Here is a 19634-nt window from a genome sequence, read left to right as displayed (position 1 = left end):
TTTAAATTCTGTTCCAGGTAAAATAATGGAGTCACTGGTTAAAGATGCATTGCAGGATCATCTAGACAAGATAGCAGCAATAATTCAGACACAGCATAGGTTTGTTAAGGGAAAATCTTGTCTGACAAATTTGATTGGATACTATGATGTGGTTACAAAAGAACTGGATGCAAAAAATTATTTTGATATCATATACTCGGATTTCAGGAAAGCTTTTGACACTGTTGTGCATGGAAGACTACTGTACAAATTAGAGCAGAATGGAATTAAGAGAAAGTTGTTACAATGTATAAAAGGGTGGTTAACTGGGAGAAGACAGAGAGTGATAATCAATGGATGCTGCTCTTCGTGGACTAATGTTACTAGTGGTGTCCCACAGGGTTCAGTGTTGGGCCCACTGTTGTTTTGTATATTTGTCAATGATATTGATGAAGGTATATCAGGCTTAGTGTCGAAGTTTGCAGATGATAAAAAGGTCGCCAGGGTTGTTAATGACAGTAATGGCAGTGTGCTACTGCAACAGGATCTAGAAAATTTGGGTAGATGGGCTGAGAAGTGGCAACTGAAGTTTAACATTGACAAATGCAAAGTACTGCATATGGATAGAAGTAACCCCAGAGGAACATACCAACTGTGTGGTACTACACTAAGGGTGGTAGAAAATGAAAAACACCTGGGAGTAATTGTGCAGTCAGATATGAAGTTTTCTGAGCAATGCAGACAGGCTGCCAGAGCAGGTAATGGGGTTTTGTCAATGATATACAGGAATTTTGCTAGCAGGGAAAAGGAGGTGATTATCCCATTGTATAAGGCAATGGTCAGGCCACGCCTTGAGTACTGCGTTCCGGTCTGGAGGCCTCATTTTAGTATGGATGTAGATTTGCTTGAGCATGTACAGAGAAGGGCAACAAGATTAGTGAGGGGAACGAAGGGGTCCTCTTACCAAGAGAGGCTTAAGTTCTGTAAATTGCAGCAGCTGGAGACTAGGCACCTGCGAGGTGATCTGATTGAGGTGTATAAGGCCTTGAATGGGTTGAGCACGCTGAATTCTGATAGTTATTCTTCCATTTGCTGAGATTACGAACCTAAGGGAGCATAAATTCAAATTGAAAGACAGCTGTAGAATAGATGTGTGGAAATTTACCTTTAGCCAGCAGGTGATTAATTGCTGGAACAAACTTTCATCTGTTGTTGTGGAAGTTGATAGCATAAACAAATTCAAGGATGAACTGGACAAACTTTTAGATGGAATGGTTGTGTGAATTTTTTTTTTTGGCTGATGCTACATATGCTCATACACTTGCTTTCTTGCATCACATGCCTCTATTATTATTACTGTTACTATTTCCCATATCACAAAACATTCTACAATATAAAAACAAATATTATATAAAAAACAAACTCTTCTAGAAAAGGTACACAAAAATCACAGATTACATGAAAAAAATCATTATACAAATATTCAAGAAATATTTGTATTTTATATATAAATATTTGTATTTTATATAAGCTGTTTTATATAACTTTATTAAGTATATTACAGTTTTCTTTTAGAAAAAACTGCTGTAATAAGAACAATCATAACAAAATCAGCAACAATTCCTCTCGTCAAAGGTGAACTTTAAAACATTTCTTGTCAATAACAGCAAGATAACAGAAGATAAGGACGTGTAGAGGCTGTAGAATTCAGCATGACTTTAGATTCACTATTCTCAGAATTGATTGAGAGCTATTGATTTTGAGAACCTTTTTCAATAATGAAAAAATGCTTTTTTTGGCAATCAATAATAAATATGCCAAACTTCATTTATTTAAATATGCATTCCAAAGCAACATGGCCTACCTTTTTAGCATTATACATAGACCTACATCTGCCAAATGTCTTTCAGCCAGAACATAAAATGAAGTTCAGAACATTTATATTGTAGCATTTATAAAAAAAAACAAAAAAAAAACAAGAAGATGAAATAAGACTTTAGTAGAGATAGAATGTTTAATGGTTCCTGTATAACTGTACTGAAAAATATCAATAAACTATAAATTACATACTCACACAGCTACCAAATTCTGACTTTTTTGGTAAAAACATCAGAAAACCTTTTTGCAAAAAAACAGGAAGAAAGCATATTTTTAAGAAGAAAGGTGGATTTTTAAAGTGAATACTGAACTAGAAATTAAATTTCACATACACATTTTGTATTAAAATACAACCACATGATTGTTTGCCAGTACAGTAAGCTTTTAAATATTACCTCATCTAGGATTTTTTTTTTTTTTTTTTGTGGGTTTCTGTTTAGACTGTTACACATCAACTGATTATGGCTATTTCAAGAAAGCTATTGTTCTAGAATGCCCTTTTTTGTAAATGTTGAGTTATAGCTGTTAAGTGCACTTGTAAAGCTTCACAAGAAAGAAAGAATCTGAACTCGCATTTTGCTTTTCCCACCTCGATGTATATCTTTTCATGCTCAGCACTGCTATCAGGAATTGTTAAATGCCAAGTATGACATGACAATTTATTACAGTGATTTACACAATTATACACTGTTATACCATGTTAAAGGAACTATTTAAAACTGCAACAATTAATGATAAAGAGGTGTCAACTGCCACCTTCTTTCTGACAAAAATTAAAAATCAAACTACCAAATAAAAATAAACAATATTAAAAATAAAAATACAGAAAAGATAAGCAGAGGCCTACACTCCCCAGGCAAGCACAGAGGCAGTCTCCAACATAAAGAATGGTGCAACTGCTGCTCAAAACAAGCAAGGAAATCCCCACAACACCAAACCCAATGGGCAAATACAAACACTAACTTAAGAAGAAAAACACAAGGAAATTGGGGGCCCCACAGTGACCACTTCTTCAGGGAGGCATCAACCCTGTTGAAATTCCCAAAACACTCACATTTCTATCACAGCCCATTAAAAATAAAAGCAATTCAAACAACTGAAAATACAAGTTGTAAATTTCCATGCTGACCGAAGCCAATTGACAGGCCAAACTAAAATGCCAATATGCAACATATCAGCTACTAACTAAAATTACAAAGCAAGACAATAAATTAAGTACATCCTTATAAAGTTTTTAAGTTTAAAAATACAACTTAAATAAACTCAAAACATAAAAAAAAAAAAAAAAAAACAATTAATTAACAAACCATATTAGAAGAGAAGAAACCACATCAAAGATTGAAAAATGTGAAATGTGGGAAACCCCAGCAAATACAAACGGACTGTGTACTATGCATGTCAGAGTTCACTAAAATGAGATTAAATGTGGTATGCTGAAATAATAATTTACACAATTAAACATTATCATACCACGGTAAAGGATTTTTTGAAAACTGCAACTGAACAAGTTAATGCTGAAGAGGTGTCAGCTGCCCCTTCATGCCAACAAAATTTAAACTACCAAATAAAAATAAATAAAATAAAAAATAGAAAATAGATGAGCAAAGGCCTACATGCACCCAGGGGCAAACACAGAAGCACATAAAGAATGATAAAACTGCCACCAGAAACAAACAAGGAAACCCCTCACTACTTGAAATCCTTCCTTACTCATCTCTGGTAGCATCTGGGCCAGTCTTTATGAAGGAAACTACGCCTATGTGTTTGCCTGGGTGAGTGGCTCATCTATCCTGTATTTTTAGTTTTTAATTTTTGCTGGCATAAAGGTAGTGGTTGGCAACTCTTCAATATTACTTGTTAAAGTTTGCAAAAATTCATTTAACGTGATATAACAGTATTTAATTTTTGCAAATACTTATTTGATCACACTACATTTAATTTCATTTTAGTGAACTGCGATATGAACAGTATGTTTATTTGTGTTTCCTTATGTTCTTTTGTGCTTTATTACATTTCTCATGTTTTGATTAGGTTACACCTATTCTTATATAGTTTGTTAATTTCATTTTCTGTCTTTTCAGTTATTTATTTTTTTTTTTTTTTGTTAATGTTATAATTTGTTATTCAAGTTGTTTTCTTTTCAATTTTAGTAAGAAGATATTATGTTGCATATCTGCATTTTGGTTTAGCCTGTTCATTCTGCTAAACCCCCACTGCACCAAACCTAACAGGCAAATACAGACATGCAATTAAGAATAAGGAGTTTAGAGTAACTGCAGTTCCCCTAAACTCTATGTTTTATTTCTTAATTGGGTCTCTGTATTTGCTATGCCTGTTTGGTTTGGTGCAGTGGGGGCTTTATAGCAGCAGTTGTGACAGTACAAAAGGGGGGGGGTGTTATGTTCCAAAAGCTAACAAAAATACACCATCTTTCTGTGTCATCGGCATTGAAAACTTGATGTGGCGTGTATCCGTGCTCTTCAAGAATTTATCAATTTATGCAATTTATCAAAAAATTATTTTTGAAATTTCCCAGTCTTGGCAGCTTCATTATCAGTTGATGCACTTTCCCCTTGAATTCTTATGTTATGTAATGAGAAGCCGTTTTTAAATCGCTCAACCCTTTACTGGCAACAAACACCAGGTTAATAGAAGATTTCCATTTTCTTTCAAATGGTTATAAATTTTTAGTCTTTTGTTTAATTACATTGCCATCTAATGGGATCCGTTTTTTACTGCTATCATCAATACAAATACTACCGAGTGCTTTTTCCATTTTCTCAATTATTGGCACTTGGGAACGAGCATCATATATGGGGAAATTAAAGATCCTTCATCAACAGCAGTTCTAATTTTCTGTTCATTTTTTTTATGGTCTGGATTGTTGCTTCATTTAAATTTAAACTTTTTGCAACGCATGATACCTTTCCCCTTTAAGACTATCCAAAATTTGTATTTTTGATTATAGAGAAATAAAGTTTCTATTGAATGGTGCTTTTTTACTTTCCTTAGGCATAATTTAGGACTGGAATTTAATTCACAACAAAGAAATTATTCCAATACAGTTCTTAAGAACAAAGTTTAGTAATACATACCTGGAAAAATTTATAAACGATCAAATAAAAACCAAAATAACCTTACAAAAATCTTAAAAGTCATGAGCTGCAAGCTTCAAAGTCATTTTTGCATACCGACTAGCGAGTCAACAGCAGGAAGGGAATCACAAAAAAGAATGGAAATGTTGAAAAATTACATCCAACATAATAGTAGGGTCACCACCCCCACAAAAGCTCAAAAATAGCTGGTTATGTGAGGTTTGCTGCAATTTATCAACCATGTTAGAGTGAAACCGTATTGTAGAGATACCGTGTTATATGGGGGTTTCCTGCATATGGGTAGAAGTAATCCCAGAGAAACATACCGTGTGGTACTACACTTAGGGTGGTAGAAAATGAAAAAAACCCGGGAGTAATTGGGCAGTCAGATATGAAATTTTCTGAACAGTGCAGACAGGCTGCCAAAGCAGGTCATGGGGTATTGTCAATGATACATTAATTTTGCTAGTAGAGAAAAGGAGGTGATTATCCCTTTGTATAAGACAATGGTTGTGCCACGACTTGAGTACTGCATACATGTGTGGAGGCTTCATTTTAGGAAGGTTGTAAGGTTGCTTGAGCAAGTACCGAGAAGGGCAACAAGTTGGTGAGGGGAGCGAAGGGGTGGTCTTACCAAGAAAGGCTTAAGTTCTGCAAATTGCAACGTCTGGAGACTAGGCACATGTAAGGTGATCTGATTGAGGTGTATAAGGCCTTGAATGGGTTGAGCAGACTCAATTGTGATGGGATTCTTCCTCTTGCATAAATTCAAATTGAGGAAAGTCAGTTATTGAATAGATATGCAGAAATTTGCCTTTAGCCAGTGGGTAGTTGATTGCTGGAACAAACTTCCATCTGTCGTTGTGGAAGTTGATAGTTTAAATAAATTCAAGGAGGAACTGGACAAATGTTTAGGGGGAAAGGATGTGAAATGGGTCTTTTTTTTTTTTTTTTTTTTGACTGATGCTACGTTATCTTGCATCACATGCCTCTACTACTACTTTATAACAATATGTGATCATATATAAAAAAACTCCAGAAATTATTACTTAAATTATAGGGACCTGCATTCCACATTCTTTATTCAACTGTTTTTGTACTGTTCGTAAAATACGACACTGCCGTATGGTTCTATCGTTTGTCCATCATCAACACTAGGAACGTTATTCTGCAGATACAACGGTTGATGTTATTAAAAATGACTCAGGCTTGTAGAACGACCTCAACAGCAGCACTACAAGTATTAACAGGTTGTATCCCCCTTGACCTCCAAGCAGCCTTCACATGCCATCAGAAAGAACAAAAACTGAATTCCTGGGGATAAAAACTATTGTCGATGCAGATCCAAAACAAGAACTCCGGTATACTTGGCAGGAAACTTGTTTCTCTCTAGCAAATCCATTGGGATGATTCCCCCAAAGGCAGTACTACCAAGCTATTTCTACCTAGTGTCTCCTACCTCAACAAACAAAGACTTGGCTGGTTCTTCGCTAATTTACACACCACCTTTCTTCTGACAGGACATGGGTCATTCAAAAAGTGTGACTTTGGGCTTGTAAACAATGCCCATTATGTTTGTGGAGAACTGTAGGACTGGTACCACATAATGCACTCGTGTAACATCTACCTGGACCTACTGTTACTGCTACTGTAACAGTAATCAACTGTTACTGAATATAAATTTACTCACACTCAGCCCAGAAAGCAACCTGTTAAAATCGACAGAAGCGTTTTTAGCTTTCAGCAGGTATGCCTCAGCAGTCGTCAAAAGGCGTTGGTGTCATCTCTCCATGTCTGATCCCACAACATAGACATCCACACCAGATGTTCCTGTAACTGCTATGATCTCTCCTCGTACCTGCTCTTCCCTCATCACCGGCCACTATCAGAACTGAATGAACACCTAACTGGACATCTTCCACGTTGGAATGATGGCACTGAACTGATATAAATCAAACTCAGACACTTCCCGTTGCACCTTCCCAACTTTGCAGACCTCCCTTGGTCTGTAAGCTGTCTTCCTTTCCCTGGCCTTCGGTGGGCTCCCAGACCAGTGGTGATTCCTACTTCTCCCTTCCCACCTCTTCTTTCTGCTGGAGGATGCCTTCTTTCCTCATCCTCCTCCTTTTGTCTACTTTGACTCCACCACTTCTACTATCTTCCCCACTCTCTTCCCTTTTTTTTTTGTTTAGTCTCCGTCCAGAAAGCTCAGGTGACCCAGGCAGAGATCAGCCAGAGTATGAAGGCAGCCTGGCTCACCTCCCAGTGGTGGTGGTGGGCAACATAGGGTTCCACTAGGGGCCCTGCAGCCAAGTAGCCAGAGCCACAACGACAGAACATAACACAATTCTGCATAAACCAGACAGTACACTTTTTTCTGGCTTATGCAGTAGTTCTGCATTCCATCACAGAGTACATAAGGTGGAGATGTGGGAAACCACAGGTGGCACCTAACCCTAAATACTATGCCACTACCTAAATTATAGCTTTTTTAAACAATAGTAAAAAGGCTTTAAGGCATCTGTTTTTAAAGGAAAAATTTACATCAGTTGTAAGTAGTATCCACATACTTTATAGACTAACTTTATTATATCCTTTTTAACAAATTTGAAAGCTGTCTTTATGACAGGGCAGGCTCAGTAAACTTCCTATGGTGGTATTTTGATTAGCTGCATAGTTTAATAGTAATCTTTGTTTTCTGAGGTGTAATGATGGTCTGTAAACTGCTACATATAATCTTACCACTGGTGATGTATGAAGTTTGGTGATGTTAGCCATAACATCACCAAACGTCATTAAGCTGGAATCGTATTGAAGTTCTGTTTTTTTTTTTTTCAGGTAGTTTGTTTTTAATTGTTTTATACATTCCCAAAAGATTAGTTTTTGTGTCTAGAATACCAAGGAATTATAAGCCTGGCAAGTTGTGATCTGAGGTGCCAAAAGGACCTCTCACTTCGACCATGTACTTAGAAGGGTTGTTTGTGAGAAAAAGATCAAATGTGTTGGCAGTATGGTTAGGATTGTCTGGTATTCTTGTAGGTAAATGAACAATCTGTGCATTCACCTACAAGAATAGAACTAGCCCCTATTGACTTTTTTCTCTTCTCTAAACTGAAAAGTGTCTTCCATTATCTGTTCTCCCAATCTGGGTAAGTTATATGTTCTGCAGAAATATAGTTTTTGTAGTTTGCTGGAAAAATGACAGAAAAAGGAATCAAACAATGAATCATTTGCAAATTTTAAACAAAACTAAAGAAAACACCAACTGAGAGTTGAGTTATTATATCAAGTTTATGAAGATACCACGTCAAGAGCTTCCATGTTTGAATGGCATAAAAAAATTTTAAAAGGAAGAGAGAGAATGTGGAAGATGATGAACGACCAATGTCTTCCATTGCTGACTGTTCCAGTACGACCCAGAAACTTTTAGTTTCTGGGTCATACTGGAACAGTCAGCAATGGAAGAAAAAACAATCCCCAGACCAAAAAAGCAAGAATGTCAAAATCAAAAATGAAAACCATGCTTTTTGTTTTCTTTGATATTAAAGGAAATATTATGGCTGAATGCATTCCACTAAATAAGACTGTCAATCAAACATATTACGCTGAAGTTCTATCAAGGCTGTTTGAAAAAATTTGAAGGAAAAGACATGAACTGTGGAAGGATGGTTGGATGCTCCATCAAGACAATGCTCCAGCACACAATGCATTCTATTTACCAGTTTCTTTTTTTTTTTTTATGTAAACCCCAAGCACGGGAGGTAGTAGAACCTATATTACTTAGTACTGTGCTTGGGTTGGAGGTTGAGAAGATGAAAGAAGATATTTGTTGACACTGGACTTGAACTTCTGTAGACTGTAATTTTCAGGAAATCCGTATGAAGGAAGGTTGTTCCAGAAAATGGCAGTTGGATGAATAAACAAGAAAGATGAAAAGTTGGTTCTGTGAGTGTGAAGTTGGACAGCAAATGGATGTTGGCTGGTGGCGGCACGTGTTCGGATTGATTTGAAAGAGAGAGCGAGAATTATAGAAGCCAATTCAGAAGAACAATGCCCATGGAAATATCTGTGGAAGAGGCATGTAGCAGAAACAGTACGTCTATGAGACAGCGAATGGAGAGACTTTGTTAGAGATGAATCATTAATTAACCTAACCTCTTCTGAATGGAATCAAGAAGCCTGAGAGAGGTTTTGGGTGCACCACCCCAGATACGGGAACAATATTCCATGGTAGGGCGGATTTGTGATGTGTAAAGAGTGAACAGATGTTTGGAAGAAAAGTAACGCCGAAAGCAAAAGAGAAAACCAAGTTTTTTAGATGCAGAGGAAGCAATATTCGTAATGTACTTGTGCCAAGAGAGATTAGAAGTCAGGGTAATCCCCAAAAGAGATATAATTTTTCCTAGAAATCAGAGTGTCAGCAAAGATAAGTATAGGAGCAGAAGAATCCATTTTGCTAGATATAAGACAAGACTGAGTTTTAGAAGGATTGAAATCAATTAAGTTGTCTTTGCCCCACTGGAGAATTACCTGGAGATCGGCATTTAAGGAATTGGTAGCAGATTTTCGAGAAGTTGAAGCTGATTGAGCAGAGCAAGGTTTCTCAAAATGGAAAGTAGAATGCAATGTGCTATCATCGGCAAAACTATGGATAGGATTTCCAGTCAATGGAAGAAGGTCAATAATATACAAGAGGAAAAGAGTGGGGGAAAGAACTGAACCTTGGGGGACACTGGCATTAGTGAAGAAGTCAGAAGACAGAGGGACATCTACCATCACCCTCAGTGAGCGATCAGAGAAAAGATTGGATAACCAATTACAAAAAACAGTTGGCAAACCATAAGATGGAAGCTTGTTTAGATGCAGGATTTGTCACCCTTTTTAGGAACTGGCTGGATATGAGCAAATTTCCAGCAGAAGGAAAACCACCTTTGGAATAAGAAAGTGAAAAAAGGCGGAAAAGACAGGAATAAGTTCGGGAGCAGAGATTTTGAGAACAAGTGGAGAAATACCCTCGGGACCTGGAGCTTTCTTAGCATCAAGATTCGTCGAAATTCTTCTTACATCCTTTTGACGGAAGACCAAAGGAGGCATTGAATGGAGCGTGTTGAGAATGGTGGGAGGTGTTTTCCCAAGATCATTATACACGAGTTGGAAGAAAAATGGGATGCTAGCAGGTCAGCTTTATCCTTGGCTGAAGTAACAATAGAACCATCTGGTTTGGACAGAGGTGGGAGCAGAAAACAAATAGGCGCCTTCGTAGCCAGGTGGGCAGGAGCAGCAGTATGTAGCACACACTTCTTGATTAGACCGGGGTTAGAGCCCATGCCCACCAAATACGGAGAATGCGGAAAGGTCAGGGAATGACCACCACATATCCCCGGAGCAATATGGCCTTAGTTGCTAATGCTTCTAAAAACCAAATAACAAACAGATAGGCAAAGTTGCGGCCAATATCTTTGGCAAGAGACCAGAATGCTCGGCATCCATTAGAGCAAGAAGCAAGTTTTCTACTCTTAGCCTCTTCAAACTCTAGTTTGGGCTGATTAATAACAGCTTTACAATTGTTGCGAGCTTTAATGTAGGCAGAAAATGAAACTGAAGAATTAGAATCAAGCCAATTAAAATATGCAACGTTCTTCTCTTGAACAGCCTTAGCACATTTATTGGAAAACCCAGGTTTAGATAAAGGAAGAGATTTTAAAGTGGAGTGCAGGATAATGGATTCCATTCCTGCAAGAATAATTTCACTGACACGATCTGAGCAAACAGTGACATCAGAAGTTTTGAAGCAGTAATCCGACCAAGGAAAAGAAGAAAAGAAGTCTTACAGGTCATTCCATTTTGCATTCTTGTAATGCAAAACAATACGAGGTTGGGAATAACCATGAGATAAAGGCTCCATTGGAGAAGAGACAATCACCAAGTTGTGATCTGAGGTGCCTTAACACACCTAGACCGTGTACTTATAAGGGTTGTTTGTGAGAAAAAGATGAAGCATGTTGGCTGTATGGTTAGGATTGTCCGGTATTCTTGTAGGTAAATGAACAATCTGTGTATTTACCTACAAGAATAGAACTAGCCCCTGTTGACTTTTTTCTCTTCTCTAAACTGAAAAGTTTACTTAAGGGAACCCATTTTCAGTCCACTGAAAAAAAAAAAAAAAAAAAAAAAAAATACAACTGAAGTGCTAAAAAGGGCTTACAGAAGATGACTGCCAGAAATATTTCTGTGCTTGGAACAAACATATGGATAACATTGCATGCCCAAGAGAATTATTTTGAAGGGAATAAGTTTTAAGGTATGAAATATTTCATTATATTTATTTTATTGCAACAGTCTCATTATGTAATGATATAATGATATCATTATATATTTAATGATATATTAATTCAACTATAACAGTGCAGCCCTTCAGACAGCCCAACGTTTAAATTTCCCACTTGTGCTGGCTTTACTTTAGTCACAGTCAAGAGCATTTCAGTAACTTTTTAACATCTCTGTGATAGTATCTTACAAATTCATAACCTGCTGAAACATTCTTTTTTTGTATAATTAATTTTTCAATTTAATTTTTTTTTCCCTTATTAAACCTATTTCTGCTTTCTTTTCATTTTAAACTAACTATAATGCTGTAATATTTAATCTTTTAAGTTTCAATAACCCCAGGGGGGTCACATCTGGCGAGTATGGGCTTAGCAAACCCAGGGTCCCCCAAGCTGGATATCATCACATCATTCTCCGCTTTCTTGGTGATTCCCTTCTATTTCTCTCTCTCTCTCTCTCTCTCTCTCTCTCTCTCTCTCTCTCTCTCTCTCTCTCTCTCTCTCTCTCTCTCTCTCTCTCTCTCTCTCTCTCTCGCTCGTGGGAATTTTTTTTTTTTTTGGCTTGTGCAGCATAAGCACCATATTATTATAAAATTTATGAATTTAATAACAATAATAAAATTCATAAATATTAGAATGTTTTATAATCTTTTTGTTTTTACATAATGCTTTTGGAAAACAAAAATTAAAAATATTCCATGAAAGTTATTCAGTATCATTTTTATAGTTTAATATATTCCTAATGTGCCAAAACATATTAACAAAAGCATAAGGTGTAAAAAACCACAACAGTCTGCAACTGTTAAGAGTACGGTGCAAAACTGCACCTTACTCTTAACAGAACAAATTCAGATCTAGTTAAATTATATTACACCACTCTATAGTATTAATTTATTTGGTAAAAATTACATACACCGAAAATCATTTTATTTTATGCAAATCTTCGTTCAAGAGATGTTCACATGCTACATTGCACTTCTTTTTTTTTTAAACTGTTTGTGGTACATTGGGATGAATCTGATTGGTCCACTTGACATCGATGGTTTGACTGTTGATGATCCTGCTCAGATAGCAAACAAACTGAACGAGTATTTTGCATCTACATTCACATATGAGGAATTATTAAGGTTTGAAAATGGCAGAAGGTTATCAAATTGTAGCAGGATACTTAATGATTTTGTAATAACTGAGAGCAAAGTGGAAGAGAAACTGTTGAAGTTAAACGTAAGAAAAGCACCTGGGGTGGATGGGATCTATCCAGTTATATTAAAGGAGGCAGCAAAGCAACTAAGCAAACCCTTAGCCATAATTATGAGAGCATCCTTGGACTCAGGGGAGGTTCCCACTGGAGATGTGCAAATGTATCCCCAATTCACAAAGGGGGATCGAAGGGTGACACGAGTAATTACAGACCAGTTAGTTTAACTTCTGTACCGGGTAAAATAATGGAGTTGCTGGTTAAGATGCATTGCAGGATCATCTAGACAAGACTGCAGCAATAATTCAGACACAGCATGGGTTTGTTAAGGGAAAGTCTCGTCTGATAAATTTGATAGGATATTATGATGTGGTTACAAAGGAACTGGATGCAAAAAATAATTTTGATATCATATATTTGGATTTCAGGAAAGCTTTTGACACTGTTGCGCATGGAAGACTATTGTACAAATTGGAGCAGAATGGTATTAAGGGTAAGTTGCTACAATGGATAAAAGGATGGTTAAGTGCGAGAAGACAGAGGGTGGTAATCAATGGGTGCTGCTCTTCTTGGACTAATGTTATTAGTGGAGTCTCACAGGGTTCGGTGTTGGGTCCACTGTTGTTTTGTATATTTATCAATGATATTGATGAAGGTATATCAGGCTTAGTGTCGAAGTTTGCAGATGATACAAAGGTTGGCAGGGTTGTTAATGACAGTAATGGCAGTGTGCTACTGCAACAGGATCTAGATAATTTGGGCAGATGAGCTAAGAAGTGGCAACTGAAGTTTAACCTTGACAAATGCAAAGTACTGCATATGTACTTTGCCCAGATGTAACCCCAGAGAAACGTACCAACTGTGTGGTACTACACTTAAGGTGGTAGAAAATGAAAGACCTGGGAGTAATTGTGCAGTCAAATATGAAGTTTTCTGAGCAATGCAGACAGGCTGCCAGGGCAGGTCATGGGGTTTTGTCAATGATATATAGGAATTTTGCTAGCAGGGAAAAGGAGGTGATTATCCCTCTGTATAAGGCAATGGTCAGGCCACGCCTTGAGTACTGCGTACAAGTCTGGAGGCCTCATTTTAGGAAGGATGTAGATTTACTTGAGCGTGTACAGAGAAGGGCGACAAGATTGGTGAGGGGAATGAAGGGATCCTCTTATCAAGAGAGGCTTAAGTTCTGCAAATTGCAGTGGCTGGAGACTAGGCACCTGCACGGTGATCTGATTGAGGTGTATAAGGCCTTGAATGGGTTCAGCACGCTGAATTCTGATGGGATCCTTCCACTTGTTCAGATTACGAACCTAAGGGGGCATAAATTCAAATTAAGAAAGGACAGATATAGAATAGATGTGCGGAAATTTGCCTTTAGCCAGCGGGTGGTTAATTGCTGGAACAAACTTCCATCTGTCGTTGTGGAAGTTGATAGGTTGAATAAATTTAAGGAGGAACTGGACAGGCATTTGGAGGGAATGGTGTGATTTTTTTTTTTTTTTTTTTGGCTGATGCTGCATAAGCTCATACATTTGCTTTCTTGCATCACATGTCACTACTACTACTACATTTTTATGAAACTCCAAACACTATAAAGATACTTAGCATTTGGGGTTTCATAAACTATAGTACTTAGTACCATGCATAAGCTGAAGGTAGAAGATACATGGACTTGAATTCCTTGTTAACATGGACTTGAATTTCTGTGCATTTACCTGTTATCAAGGAATTGACACAGGAATAAGAATTTTATTATAAGTTCCATAAAACAAAATCTATTCCAGTTTTTAATATTGTACTTTTTTTTTTTTTTTAAATACATTAGTTATTACTACCGTAATGTATAATATAACCTTTAGTACATTATACAATATGGTTATATACTTATTATTATTAGCCATATGGTTAAAGGAAGCCTTATGCTGCACCAGCCAAAAAAAATTCCCGAGTTACCCTGAGAGAGAGAGAAGTAGAAAGGAATCATCAAGAAAGAGAAGAATGATGATATCCAGCTCAGGACCCTGGGTGTGCCAAGCCAGATGTGAGCCCCTAGGGTCAATGATGGAACTTAGCATTAGCATTAGTAGAGGCATTTAATGCAAGAAAGCAAGCTAATGCAGCATCAGCCAAAAAAAAAAAAAAATAAATAAATAAATAAATAAAAAATAACCACTTCCACTTCACCCCTCTGTTCATTTGAAATACCTGTCCAGCTGAGCCTTAAACTTATTTAGGCTATCAACTTCCACAACAAGGGATGGAAGTCTGTTCCACCAACCAACCACCCACTGGCTAAAGGCAAATTTCCGCACTTCTATCCTACATCTGTCTTTCCTCAATTTGAATTTATGCCCTCTCAGGTGATTGATTATTCTGAGAAAGAGGAAGAATCCCATCAGTATTGAGCATGCTCAAACCATTCAAGGCTTTATACACCTCTATCAGATCACCTCGCTGGTGCCTAGTCTCCAGACACTGTAATTTGCAAAATTTAAGCCTTTCTTCGTAAGAGCACCCCTTGGTTCCATTCACTAATCTTGTTGCCCTTCTCTGTACTCGTTCCAGCATCTCTACATCCTTCTTGAAATGAGGCCTCCAGACCTGTATACAGTACTCTAGGTGTGGTCTGACCATTGCCTTATACAAGGGAATCATCATCTCCTTATCCCTGCTAGAAAAAATCCTATATATCATTGACAATACACCATGAGCTACTCTTGCAGCCCGTCTGCACTGCCCAGAAAACTTCATATCTGCCTGCACAACCATCCCCAGGTCCCTTTCATTCTCTACCACTCTCAGTGTAGTACCACAGAGTTGATACGTTGCTCTGGGGTTGCTGTTTCCCATATGTAGAACTTTACATTTGTCAATGTTAAACTTCATTTGCCACCTCTCAGCCCATCTGCTCAACCTTTCCAGATCCTGTTGCAGTAGCATAGTGTCAGTAGTGTCCTTGACAACCCTGCCAACCTTCGTATCGTCTGCAAACTTCGACATTAAGCTTGATATACCATCATCAATATCATTTATAAATACAGAAAACAATAATGGACCCAATACTGAACCCTGAGGGCCTCCACTAATAACATTAGTCCACGATGAGCAGTGTCCATTGATTACCACTCTCTGTCTTCTCCCCCTCAACCACCCCTTTATCCATAGCAGCAATTTGCCTCCAATGCCACACTGCTCCAATTTGTGCAGCAGTCTTCCATGTGCAACAGTATCAAAAGCCTTTCTAAGATCCAAGTATATAATATCAAAGTTATTCCCTGCATCCAGTTCTTTTGTGACTGCATCATAGTATCCAATCAAATTGGTCAGGCAAGACTTCCCCTTAACAAAACCATGCTGTGTCTGAGCTATAACTGAAGTCTTGTCTAGATGATCCTGCAGTGCTTCTTTAACCAGTGCCTCCATTAATTTTCCAGGAACAGAAGTTAAACTAACAGGTCTATAATTACTTGTGTCGCCCTTTGATCATCCTTTATAAATTGGGGTCACATTTGCACATCTCCAGTCCATGGGTACTTCCCCTGAGTCCAAGGAAGCTCTCATAATTATGGCTAAGGGTTTGCTTACTTCCTTTGCTGCCTCCTTTAATATAACTGGATAGATCCCATCCACCCCAGGTGCCTTTCTTGTATTTATCTTCAACAATTTCTCCTCCACTTTACTCTCAGTTATTACAAGATTCTCTAGCTTACTGCCAGAGTTGGATACACCTCTGGCATTCCCCTCGCTGAATAACTCCTCATGTGTGAATGTCGATGCAAAATATTCATTCAGTTTATTAGCTACCTGCGCAGGATCATCAACAGTTGACCCATCGATATCAAGTGGACCAATCTGATTCATCCCCTTCCTTCTAGAGTTTACATAAGTAAAGAACTCTTTGCTGTTTTTCTTTGCATCCCTTGCCAAAGATTTCTCGTAATCTGCCTTCGCCTGCCTAACCAACTTTGTAACTTGGTTACAGATCAACTTGTATCTATCATAGGCTTCTGTGTCACGTGTTAATTTGTATGTATCCCATGCATTTTTCTTCTCTGCCATATGTCTCATTAGTTAATCTGACATCCATTTAGGCCTAAACCTTGAACAATATTTCTTAGTTGGTATTTAAAGCCTAGTAGCTTCCAAGATAAGTTCTTTGAATGCTTCCCATTTTGAATTTGCTGTTAGTAACATCATCAGTTGGTCCCACTGTATAGAATTTAAATACTGTCTCAGTCCATCGTAGTCGCCTTTACGAAAGCAATAACCCTTCCCTTTACCCCTAATGGTAGTTACCTCTTTGAGTAAATCCCACTTCAGCACACTGTGATCACTGCCACCTAGTGGTTCATTTACCTGCAGATTCTTAATGCATGAAGAATCACTACTGATAATAAAATCAAGAGTATTACTCCCTCTAGTTGCCTCCCGAACATGCTGATGTAGAACCAATAAATCCACAAAAGCCTTGCTAGTGTGTGAGTGACCAGCCCCAAATTCCAGCCAATATCTGGGAAATTAAAATCCCCCATTATAAGACTCTCTAATTTACTGGCCCACTCTATTTCCCTGTACAGTTTCTTATTATACTCATCAGAGTCATTAGGCCTATAGCACACTCCTACTCTCAATTTTGATCTCCCAATGCTTATGTCACACCAAACTGACTCGACACTGCACTGTCCAGCAATGTCAACTGGTTTCTCTTCCTTGGATTTTATGTATTTCTTAACTAATAGCATAATCCCTCCTTCCTTCCTATCCTGTCTATCCTTTCTGTAGACATTGTACTCCCCAAATTCCAGTTCTGCATTCCTTATATCTGTGTGACACCACGTCTCTGAAATCCCCACAATATCTGCCTTTGATGTTTTGAGCAATACCTCAAATTCATCAAATTTATTTACCAAACTTCTAGCATTGGTGTACACGCAAGTATACATGCACCTGTTCTTTTTCTTAGCTACCCTAACACAACCTATGTGTTTATTTGTACCCCAATGATTCCCAGCAGTCTCTGAAATATCCTGCATCTTATTTTCCAGGCTGCAGCTCATTCCAATAGAAGCAGTGCAAGAATCACTTTCACCTCTGCCAGTGGCTACTGTTAATCTATTAGTCCTTGTATCCCCCCAATCTAGCAGTTTTCCGACCCACCTAACACTGCCTCGATAGCATCAGCAAACATTCTTGCACCCTTTCTATTTAAGTGTATCCCATCCCTGTAGAAGCAGTCTCTCCTGTTAACAAGTACAGACCAGGCTGAAAAAAATTCTACCCCTTGAGTCTTGCACAATCGTTCCAGGGCCGAATTGATCAACAGGGCTCTCATCATATAATCCCTCCTATCGTGTCTGGGCAGAATTGCAGACACTTTCAAATTCAACCCTAAATCACGGCTTTTTTTCAACAGTGACCTATACTTGTTAAGTAATTCCGCCGGTCTCTTACTCTTAATATCATTAGTGCCAACGTGTACAACTATATCACCTTTTGTACCCTTAAAAGATGATACCCGCTCTACAACTCATCAACCTTTGCCCCTGGCAGACATACCCTGGTCCTTACTTATAGAGATGACCATTTATTAATGGTCATCTCTATAAGATGACCATTTATTCACCAACATGATTAATCAGACTTGATAGGTTGCCATTGTTGTTGTGGTTGTTGTTCTGCACCTAGAAAAGTGATATTTGTGTATCTCAGTATTGTATGATGAATTTATATGTTGTCCTATACTACAAGGTTAAACTACTGAAAGAAAAGAAAGTAAGTAAAATTTACAAAACATCCAGAATTTAAAGAAAAATAAAAAAAGAATAAATAATAATATATATAGATACAAGAAACATCTCTTGGGGAACACCTAATGGTCTCAACATTTATCAGAATTATTTTGGCTGGACTAGACATTAAATTTTGTAAAACTTCCCTGAAAACATCTAATTTTTAACACATACCAAGAACCACTACAAATTACCAATATATTACTTTCACCTTGCTTTGATTTCTATATACACAACTGCTGGAGAAGTTTTTTCTACGACATCGGCGATGAAATTATGAATTTTACTTGCTGAAGGCGGGGATACACTTCCCCTACCAGGATCAAATACTTGGGCAGCTTTGATATGAGGGAGACTGAAGCTAGTTAAATATGATAATTCTGATAAAATGAATTTACTTTTGTCATCAAATCCGACCATACCAGAAACTCCAACCCCCACTGCTAACCCCAGTAATGTACACAGCCCCATCTTTTTCCAACTTTTTATAAAAAATGATTTCCTGGAATCGTCATTATTCCTATAGTTTCCATTGTCACTAACACATCGCGCACGATGGAGTATTTTAAATTTATTCACTAGAACTGTTATAGATTTCCGATTTGCATATAGTCCAAGTCCTATCAAAGCATTCTCCTTCACCGCATGAAACCGACACATGTGGAGAATTCCAGTGCAAAATTTAAAATGTTTACATAAGGAAAGTGCACTGTTAATCCGGCATAAAGATAACATATTTCTAATTCACTTTACAGCACAACAAGCTAACACTAACCACTACTACTCTGGCACTGGCTAAAATAAGAAATGTGAATTATAGCGATTGGTCATTAAATCACGACCTGTGATTTTGTCACTGCCATAAGTGTGTCACAGTTGCACTTTTGACGAAGAAACTGAAATTATTGCAACAGATCATAACGTTTACACGTAGCCTTTTAAACGCGGAGCTACTAAACAAAAGTCAAGTATTCAATTTAGCTCTACACACTTGTCTTACTCATATTTAACAGAAAATGTTAAAAAAATACACACACATATATATATAATACTGAATGCAATTTTGCAATTTTTTTTTTTTTAACGGTACACTGATTACCAAGGGAAACCTAGGACAAACAGCACTTGGAGCAAGCGATTCTTTTCCGCTCCATATTCCACTTTTTTTCTTTTTTTTTTTTGTTATTTTTTGCGCATCGGTTTCTGTGGCCATAATGCACATCCCACGGTTTTTGCACTACTCTCATCCAAGCCCGAGACGGGATTTGAACCCCCTCCCCATATTCCCCCAACGTGGAAGAAAATACAGGCGCCACTAATTTGTCGATAAACACCGATGAGTTTCCACCTCTCGTTTCTTCACAGGAAC

The 19634-nt window shown here is 37.6% G+C and overlaps 1 protein-coding gene across 1 annotated transcript in view; it reads right to left on the bottom strand.

Annotated features, from left to right (window-relative positions):
- Positions 1-19028, bottom strand: part of HtrA2 (HTRA2-related serine protease) — a 66792-nt gene extending 47764 nt beyond the window's left edge. Inside the window, exon 1 of the mRNA XM_090371961.1 lies at positions 18477-19028. Within this exon, the coding sequence (XP_090228087.1) occupies positions 18477-19000 (524 nt within the window). The 5' untranslated portion in view covers positions 19001-19028. The remainder of the gene's footprint in view (positions 1-18476) is intronic.
- Positions 19029-19634: the final 606 nt, after the last annotated feature.

This window comes from Mastigoproctus giganteus, chromosome 4, assembly GCF_048544385.1.
Source record: "Mastigoproctus giganteus isolate SK-2022 chromosome 4, ASM4854438v1, whole genome shotgun sequence".
Classification (NCBI taxonomy): Eukaryota; Metazoa; Arthropoda; class Arachnida; order Uropygi; family Thelyphonidae; genus Mastigoproctus; species Mastigoproctus giganteus.
The sequence above is the reverse complement of the archived record's forward strand: the minus strand, read 5'-3'. Positions and strand labels throughout refer to the sequence as shown.